This window comes from Myotis lucifugus, unplaced genomic scaffold, assembly GCF_000147115.1.
Source record: "Myotis lucifugus unplaced genomic scaffold, Myoluc2.0 scaffold_22, whole genome shotgun sequence".
In the NCBI taxonomy this organism is placed as follows: domain Eukaryota; kingdom Metazoa; phylum Chordata; class Mammalia; order Chiroptera; family Vespertilionidae; genus Myotis; species Myotis lucifugus.
In genome coordinates this window covers 11,591,576-11,600,932 of record NW_005871070.1, presented here as the reverse complement: position 1 = coordinate 11,600,932, position 9,357 = coordinate 11,591,576, and the positions used below count along the sequence as shown (strand labels likewise).

Below are 9,357 nucleotides of genomic sequence, written 5' to 3'. Positions count from 1 at the left end.
ACACATTTAGAATCATCTCTGAAATAGAATGTATCTCCTACATTTTCTGTTAAAGTTGCGTTGTGCATATTTGTCAAAGGTTTCAAATCCAATTGTCTAAGAATACATCTGATGTAACTCTGCTTTTCTACACAAGGTTTTAGGAATTAAATTTGCATCATTTTAAGAATGACAAAAGGCGCTTTGTATATTGGTAGAGTCTTTGTTCTCTTTTATCTATTTTGACCACCTTAAGGTGTGTGTTTTTTTAAAAAATCCTATTAAGATCTTTTATCTTCAAATTCTAAATCTCTGGCAAGACAAACATCACATTTGCAACATTATGCCAGATCTGTCATTTTTTAAAGGTAGATGATTCATAAAGGAATTCTGGATCACAAAACACACACTGACAATCCGCTCGGCCACAGTGCCCTTGGCCGCTCCTCTTGCGCCGAGCGGGCATCCCGCCGGGGGCACCACCGCAGTGTCCTGCTGTCGAGGACACTTGGCCCCAGACACTCCCACGCCTGCTCCCTCACTCGCTCAGTCGCTGCTTAAATGCATCCTCAGCAGGAAGACCTTCCCTGTCCTCCTACCCAAAGCAGCACCTCCCCGTCCCAACCCCGCCTCTTCAGCCGCTCTGCTTTGCTGCCACGGTGGCTACTGCCTCTCTGTTGGGACAAGGCTTGTCTCTCTAGTTCCTGCTGTCCCCTCACAGTGACACAGCTGCGTCCTGGACCGTTTATGCCAACAGTAACACTGCTGGCGGCATCCGTAAGCATTAGCCCTCTGTCCACGGCAGCGCTGGGCTGACTCTTAGGGACACGGCTCTAGAGATACTGCCTTTCAGCCAGGCTGCCTCCTCCGGGGCACCAGGCTGGGGTGCAGAGAATGTGCGGTCCAGAGGGTGAGCGGGAGGCAGGCGACCTCCTCGGGCCTTCCCAGCAGGGAGTCGCCGTGCGGCTCGCTCGTGTAGATGCTCCTTGCACTTTAAATCGCTCCCTGATCGATCTTTCCAGCGGTGCCACGTCCCTGCGGAAGTAGGTCTCCTCACGGTGGGAGTGACACTTGCAGGGCACGAGGACCTGCCGCTTAGCGCTGGTGACCTGAGCCGGCGCATCTCTCGAGGGTCCGAGTCCTCTGTGCAGGGTGGGAACAGTCCCCTTGTGAAAATTAGATGTGATCAGGAAAGTGAAAATAATCCCTAAACCAGAGGGAGAATCCGGAGCGAGGCAGAGGCAGGAGGCCGGTGCCTGAGGGGGGGCCCGCCAGGCTTGGGAACCCGCCCCAGGGCCACGCTGCCGTGTGCGCGGCAGGAGTCCCGGGCGCCTCTGCACACCAGTGTCCTTGCCTACCCGGGACAGGAGCAGCCCCCCAGAAGTGCCAAGGGCACCGTGGGGACCCCGGTGGCCTGGCACTCGCAGGGCCAGCTCTGCTCTTGTCCTTGTGGTCACCACTATGAAGGCCATTCTGGTGGCAGCTCAACACACTGGACTGGCAAAGCTCAGGCGCGTCCAGCGGGCGTGTGCCCGGTGCTGTGTTTAGGGAGGACTACCCAGCACCCCAGGTCGTCAATCCTTCCCTGCAACGTGGGGCGACAGTCCCCTCTGTCGCAATACCTTTGGGGAGCCCAGGAAGAAACCAAGTGCTTGAATGGTACCCTCCGACGGGAAGCCAGTTCCTCTCTGAGGGATGGAGCACCAGGCGCGTCTGCACAGGTGGGAGAGGGGCAGGGCTCCTGAGGGCACAGGCCCCACAGAGCGGGCACAGGCGGTGCTGCGTCCCACCCCAGGGTGTCAGGGGAGTGGACATTGTGATTCACACGCAAAAGCAGAGTTAATGCAAAGCCCCTCGGAGCCTGGCTGCCTGGGTTCAATCCTGGCCCTGAAGCACCAGCTGTGCGGCCTCAGCCCCCTCACCGGTGCAATGGGATGAGGGCAGGACCCATGCTCCCTCCACGCCGGCGGGATCTGGACACTGCCCCGGCCTCCAGGCCTCCAGGCCTCCAGGCCTCCAGCGTGGGCTCCGACCACGCAAGACAAGCACCCGCTGCATCGCACGCTCTGGGCTCTCTCTGGGTCCAAACCTCTTCCCGGGAGGCCCCAGGCAGGACACAGCCTCTGCGCGACCGGGCCCTGCTCTGCCATCCCAGGAAGCACACTGACACGCCGCCCAACAGTCAGGAGTAATTTCTAAGTTAATGTATCGTTTTTAAAATAGTCAATTACAAATGAAGACATTGAACTTCAGCAAATATCCATCACAGATGACTGATTTCTCCCAGTCTCAACACAGGCAACTGAAACTGAAAACCGCCCTGCGGGCCCAGCCTCCGCCTTGAGACAAGGTCTCCGTCCCGTCTATTCACCAGACTGAGCCCCCTTCCCCTGCGGATGCCGCCAGGCGACTTGGGGACCACTGACGGAAAAAGAGAAGACTGGGAAGGAAGGGACTAGAGCAGTGGTTCTCAACCTTCCTAATTCCGCGACCCTTTAATACAGTTCCTCATGTTGTGGTGACCCCCAATTTCATTGTTACAAATTGAACATAATTAAAGCATAGTGATTAATCACAAAAACAATATGTAATTATATACGTGTTTTCTTACGGCCTTAGGGGACCCCTGTGAAAGGGTTGTTCGACCCCCAAAGGGGTCTCGACCCACAGGTTGAGAACCGCTGGACTAGAGGCTTGAGGGTCTAGTCTAGTCCGGTCGCAGCCCCCACGTGCATTCCTGAGGCCTTCACCCCCATCTTTGCCAAGTCCCCAGATGTCATGAATTACTGCTCACTTGTATTTTTCTTTGCACTGACTCCCTAACTCGAAAATTTTATTTTAAAAGCAGACATTAGTCACCTTTGGAGCATAATAATGAACCAACTCATAGAAACTGTTAAACAACAGGAACGAATCAAGCATTATCCTGCCTTTCCCATGTGAACTGCACCCCTGGGGAAGCAGGCACTAGATGAGGGAATCTTGTGCTTTTTCATTAAAGGACTCAAACTAATAGCTGCAGTAGGGGCTCTGGCCTCCCCTCCTTAGGTATGGAGGCCAAGGTCGAGTTTAAGCAGGGACAAGGTTAAGCGGTCTTACAGGGATGTCTCTTGCTCTCAGAGTTGGAGTCACAGTCTACAGCAGCTAGAGCACAAATGTCCCCTCTCGGGAGCCACAGCTCTGAGCTCACACCTAAGGGTCCTCTGAGGGGTGTGTCCTCAGGCAGCCCCTCGTCCAAGGAGGTCCATGCCACGTGGGGAAGGTACCGGAGCCCCAGGCAAAGGGCCCGGAGGGCTGCCCACCGCGACCTAAGCACGGCGCTGGACCTCTGCCCACATCCCCACCTGCTGCTACATCGCATATTGTGAGGCCGAAAGTCCTGCATTTCTGTCCCAAGTGGCCTCTTGCTGTGAAAGGCCCTGCTGCGCAGGTTAAAAAACCCCTCAAACCCATCGGCTGAGTCCCTGCATCTTTGCTGAGGCAGCACCTGCCCCCGGGGAGAGCGTCTCAGGCCGCCTGAGAAGTGCTCAGCAGCCTCTCTGGGCCCACATTCCCCCGTCGTCACGGGCAGCACCCAGGTGCCTCTGGGACAGCTTTGGCCAAACCCACTGAACCGCTGGAGGCGGAGCGCCGGCCCCGCACGAGTTACCATGGTCTGGAAGCAGGAGTGCAGCTGGGTCAGGAAGGGCGGCTTCCCCGGCAGGGCCAGCACCCGCTTCTCCACCATGGTGCACTCCACGTCGTCGTCCTGGATCACCACGTCCTTCTTCAGGATCTTCACGGCATAGAGCTCGTCCGTGCCTTTCCGCTCGGAGAGCATGACCTGGGGAGACACAGCAGGGCAGGCTGGGTGGAGGCCGGGCGCCGGGGGAGCTCGTCGGTCACATCTCCCCGGCTTTGTCCACGGGCTCCCACTGGCTCTAAACACCCACAGACCTCACACTTGCAGTGGCTCAACCCAACCAACAGAGACGGTTCCAGAGCAGCGGCAAGTAGCGGTCCCTCCGGGATATGGGTCAACACCCAGCCACGGGCTAATATAACCCCATGAGGGCAGGTATGTTTCCTGGTTTGTTCCCTGGTGTAACCCAAGACGCTGGGATAGTACCTGGCACACAGTAGATGTTCGATAAATATTTGTGGAAAGAGGGGATTCCTGATCAAACTAAATATGGGGCTCTTGTTCCCTTATCACTTAATATTCATTACGAGCCTGTAAGCACTGGGGGTACAGCAGTGAACCAGCAGCAGCACGCTCTGACTTTGTGCTCCAGAGCGGGAGAAAGACTTCAGACCTGATCACAGGACGGTGAGGTGGTATTCCAGCGCCTCTCCTGCTGTCCTGGGGCCTCCGTCCCTGAGCCTGGTCCCAGCCAAGGCAGGTTAGTCATTGGTGTGGCTCACGACACATCAACATTGTCACTGGTCGGGGCTGCGGCAGCGGGAGCAGTGACCAGCAGGTACCATTCCCTAGAAGCCTCTAAGGAAGAACCTTCTGATTGGGCAGTGGACCCACTTGGCCATAGCTGATTGGTAGATGGCTGACCTAAGCTGAGCCAATCAGACTCTCTCCCTAAGAATTTGCAATTAGGAGACTCCAAGTAGTCAGTCCTGGGCCCTGAGAGAACACACAGAGCTGCCGACAGTGGTTCCTTTCACCACAGGCAGGTGAAGAAGAACGAGACAGACGTGTGAGGAGAAGGTGGAGAATGAGCGGAGACCTCGCTTCCCAGCTCCCGGTCCCAGCCTCTCAGGAGGCTGGGTGTGTCCCATTAGAAACCTTACATTTAAATTAAGTTAGTCTGAGTGTGTTTATGTTCCTTAGAGATCCTATAAGACAAAGTTATCGCTTGAGTAGCTCAAAGTCTTAATGAAAATACAAAATTCAGGAAGCCCCTTAACACAGGGCAAGTTCCTTTCTTTCTTTCTTTTTTTTTTTTTTACATTTTTATTGATTTAAGTGAGAAAGGGAGAGAAAGAGATAGAAACATCAATGATGAGAAAGAACCATTGATCAGCTGCCTCCTGCACGCCCCACACTGGGGGCCCCACACTGGGGATCGAACCCACAACCCGGGCAGGTGCCCCTGCCTGACTGGGAATCGAACCGTGACCTCCTGGTTCATAGGTCGATGCTCTACCACTGAGCCACGCCAGTTGGTGCAAGTTCCTTTCTTTACAAAGAGACAGTGCCTCTGGCCTGTGTCAGAATCCCCGGGGCCCCAGCTCAGCACAGATTCCCAGCCCTCCTCCCATCCAGAAGGCTCTGGGCGAGGCCCGGGGTCTGCACTCTAACCATCGCCTCCTCTCCTCTGGAGTCTAAGCACCAAATGTGTTGCTGTGAGGGACTCTGAGGTACCATCAAAACTGACTCACTCACTATGGGGGTGAGGCGGTGTCCCGAAGTAAAACACTCCTATCTTATCTTCCTAACAACGTCTCGGCAGTCATTCACGGGGAGAAGGGACTTTTCCTTTTTCCTTAATATTCTGATCAAGCTTTCCTTTTCTTTTTGTATTAAAGTCTAGTTGGCACACAGCACTATTTTAGTTTCAGGTGTACAACCTAGTGATTCCACATCTGTGTGCCTGACGATGTGATCCCCCATAAGTCCAGTACCCATCGGTCAGCTTACAAAGTTATTAGGGAGGACTGACTGTCCCCTGTGCTTTCTCTACATTCCTGTGACTGTCCCATATAATAAAAGGGTAAAATGCAAATCGACCGAACGGCAGAAGGACCAGTCTCTATGACGTGCACTGATCACTAGGGGGCAGACGCTCAGCACAGGAGCTGCCCCCTGGTGGTCAGAAAGCTCCCACAGGGGGAGGGCCGCTCAGCCACAAGCCAGGCTGATGGCTGGGGAGAGCAGCAGCGGTGGCAGGAGCCTCTCCGGCCTCTGCAGTAGCGCTAAGGATGTCTGACTGTGGCTTAGGCCCGCTCTGAGGGACCTTCCCCTCCTTCCCCCCCAGTGCCTGAATGTCGTGCACCAGGCCTCTAGTTTATAACTGGAAGTTTATGCCTCTTATTCGCCTTCAACTTTTTCAAAGAAGCTGCCATCCTACAGGAATATTACTCAATAATAACACAACACATGTGTCTCCACCCGACCAGTGCACGTGGCCCCAGGTGGGTTCCAAGGCAACAGCTTCTGTCCGTTTCTCTGGGGCGCCTGCCTCTGGAGCCCTGAGGTCACTGTGCTGGTGAGGCCACAGAATGAGGCCACGCGAGAGGCCCTGCGACCACATGCAGAGCCCGGTGCCCAGGTGGCTCTTCCAGGTGTGTCAGCCCCAGCTGTCCCAGCTCCGGCCACAGAGGACAGACCCCCGAGCCAGACCCATCAGAGAGCACCCCAATTCCCTGACCCCCAGGGGCTACGAGAGATGAGAGACGATTGCTGTTGGTTTAAACCTCTGGGTTCTGGGTGACTTGTTAATGTAGCGATAGACACCTGAGGGGCGGGGCCTAGCCTGGGGCCCATGAAGATAACCTCCCCACGTCTTACGCACCCTGTGCATCACCTCCTTTAATCCCCGAGAATGTGGAGCGTGGGCACTGCTCCTGCCCCTGCTTTAGAGGGGAGTTAGGTGACTTGTCTGCTAGGAAAGGCCCTTGCTGTGTCACCTGTGGCCTAAGTCACGCTCAACCACATCCCTTCTCGTTCTCCGAGGCCCAGGTTCCAGTTCTGTGCTGTGAGGCTGCCGCCTGCGGGTTATTGCTGGGCCTCCTTTTCCCTCCCACCCGCCTGCTCAGACCTGGGACCCTGTGGACTAATTCACAGCCGCAGAGGGAGAGTGGCCTTTCCCCACTCACACCACGCGCTCGTCGCGATGAGCGGGGCTCGGTGGCGTGCCCGCGACAGGACGGACATGGCCCTGGTTTCTCGCAGCAAGTGGCTTGAGAAGCCCTGCCCTCTCTCCTGGGCCCTGAGCATCAGCAGGGAGAATGGCAGGAGGCAGCCGGCGCTCCGGCCCCGACGGCATGCGTTCCTTTAGGTGGAAGAGGCCTTGGATTAATGGTCAGGAGCTTCCGCTTCAGTCAATAGCAGCGGGGCGGGGGGCGGGGGGGGGGCTGTTTGTTCGCTGTCCTTCCTCTGCCGGTGGCATTCCAACCAGAGGAAAGGATGTGTGCAGTGACGTTCTTATCAAACCCAAGCCACACCTGCTACCCACGCATCTTCTGGGGAGACGTGAAGATAGCAGGCCTCCAGCGACCGCAGAGAACGAAGGGGGGTGGGGGGGGAGCGCAGGGCGTCTGGCTGCAGAGCAGATGACGAGTGAGCCAGGGATCCTGGCTCCTGGCCCCGGCCCAGGCTCCTGATGGTTGGCACGGACTCCAGACGAGAAGACCTGGTACCTGTCAAGTTCTACCACGTGCTAGCGCTTGACCTTGGAAGGTCATGTGACTTGCTGAACCTTGATTTCCTCATCTGTACAGCAGGGAGGCCCACGATACTCAGCTTTGGGTGGCGCTGAGGGGACTTTGTGGGGTAAGGTGTGCGCAGCGCTGGAGTGAGGAGTGCTAATAGCCAGCGGTTGTACTGGCTTCCGTGGCTCCGCAGCAAAGACCAGAAACTGTGGCCTGAAGCAACAGGAATTTGCTCTCATTCTGGAGACCAGAAGTGTGGAATGGGGGGGGGGGGGCTGTTTCCAGAGGCTCAGAGGCAGAGCCTGCCCCAGCCTCTCCAGCGCCATGTCGGCCAGCAACCTGGGTGCTCCTTGCCTGGCTCCGTCACTCCTGTCTGTCTGTCTCCACACGGTGGTCTTGCCTGGGTCTCCGTGCCGTGCCAAATGGCCTCTTAAAAAATCACCAGTCACTGGCCTGGGCCACCCTAATCCAGCGTGTGCTCGTCTTAGCTTGCCTGCACCTGCCAAGACCCCGAGTCCACACAAGGCCAGGCACAGGCACCGGCCCTTGGGACCCACGCACGGTCGGGGGAGGCCGTGTTACCCACCGCAGTGCCATCATCAGCCTCGTCCACCAGCACCGATTTCCGGTTCTCAGCAGGCGAAGGAGACGCGCCCTGAGGGAGCTGTGTGTCCCCTGGCTTACTAAGGGGGTCAGGCAGAGACAAGCAGGGACCACGAACCCACCGCCCACTTCCCCATGTCAACAGCCACCCTCAGTTCTTCTCTTACATCAGCACGTGTGGTCAGCTCTACATTAAAAAATACCCACCCTCGTTCCTGGGCGAGGTGCCAGGACCTCCGGCCTGCTGTCCGCAGCGCCCCTGCCTAGTTCTGCCTGCCCAGCCTCAGCCCGCTCTCCGGCCGACAGGACCCGCCCCCCCCCCCACATGACATGCCTGCAGTCTGCCCCCTGCGCCCTCCTGAAAGAGGTCCCCTCGACCACCTTTTCTGAAGCTGCAGCCCTCTGCCGCTCCCTATGCTCTCCCTCTGCTGTGTTCTTCTTCGCGGTACTTGCCACACCTGGCCCTCTACTAACCTGTTTTATTTCCTTCCTGGAATGAACCTCCATGAGGGCAGCTATTTTGTTTGAATCGTTCACTCTTATCTCCCCAACATCCAGCACATAGTAGGCACTCAGTGAATATGTGTTGAATGAATGAATGAGTATATTTGAGTGGAGGAAGCAGTTAAAAAACAAACAAGCCCCTAGATGTTGGTCACTAAAGATCTTCAGCATAGTTTAGCACATACGACTATATTCAACCCACATTTCACAAGAATTGGAGGTAGCATTCAAGATTATATAACACAAACGAGGATTTTATGCTGTGTAAATTATACCGTGATAGAGCTGGTGAAAAAGCATGGCATAGCAGCCTTGGCTGTTGTTGCTGAGTGGTTAGAGTGTTGGCCCCTGCACCGAAGAGTCACAGGTTTGATTCCCAGTCAAAGCATTTGCTTGGGTTGCGAGTTTGGTCCCTGGCCTGGTCTCAGGGTGCTCGGGAGGCAACCAATCAACATGTCTCTCACACATCGATGTTTCTCTCTCTCTCTCCTGCTTCCCTCCTCCCCATTCTCTCTTCCCCCACCCTCCACCCTTCCCTTCCATTTTCTCTAAAATGGAAAAAATATCCTTGGGTGAGAATTAACAAAAGATATAATAGAAATAAATTATTACATAGCTGTGCTGATTACATAGTGTGCATATATATTGTGTATGCATGTGTGCAACTCCACTGTATATACAGGGGTGGGCAAAAGTAGGTTTATAGTTGTATGTGAAGGCTTATTGTTGTATTATTATTATACTATTTATTATTAACCTACTTTTGCCTACCCCTGTATATTATAAATCTTATGTGTGTGTACTCTCAGCTTTCTAGAAGCCGAAGGCACCAGAGATACATGAACAGAACAAAGGTTGGCTGTTTTCTATAAGGAAATAATTTCTTAGGAGAAACACAAGCTT

General features: G+C 55.1%; 1 protein-coding gene across 1 annotated transcript in view; it reads right to left on the bottom strand.

Moving 5' to 3' along the window:
• The window catches only part of PRKCB (protein kinase C beta), a 100,771-nt gene that overhangs the window by 40,897 nt on the left and 50,517 nt on the right, over positions 1 to 9,357 (bottom strand). Inside the window, exon 6 of the mRNA XM_023751479.1 lies at positions 3,629 to 3,802. Within this exon, the coding sequence (XP_023607247.1) occupies positions 3,629 to 3,802 (174 nt within the window). The remainder of the gene's footprint in view (positions 1 to 3,628; positions 3,803 to 9,357) is intronic.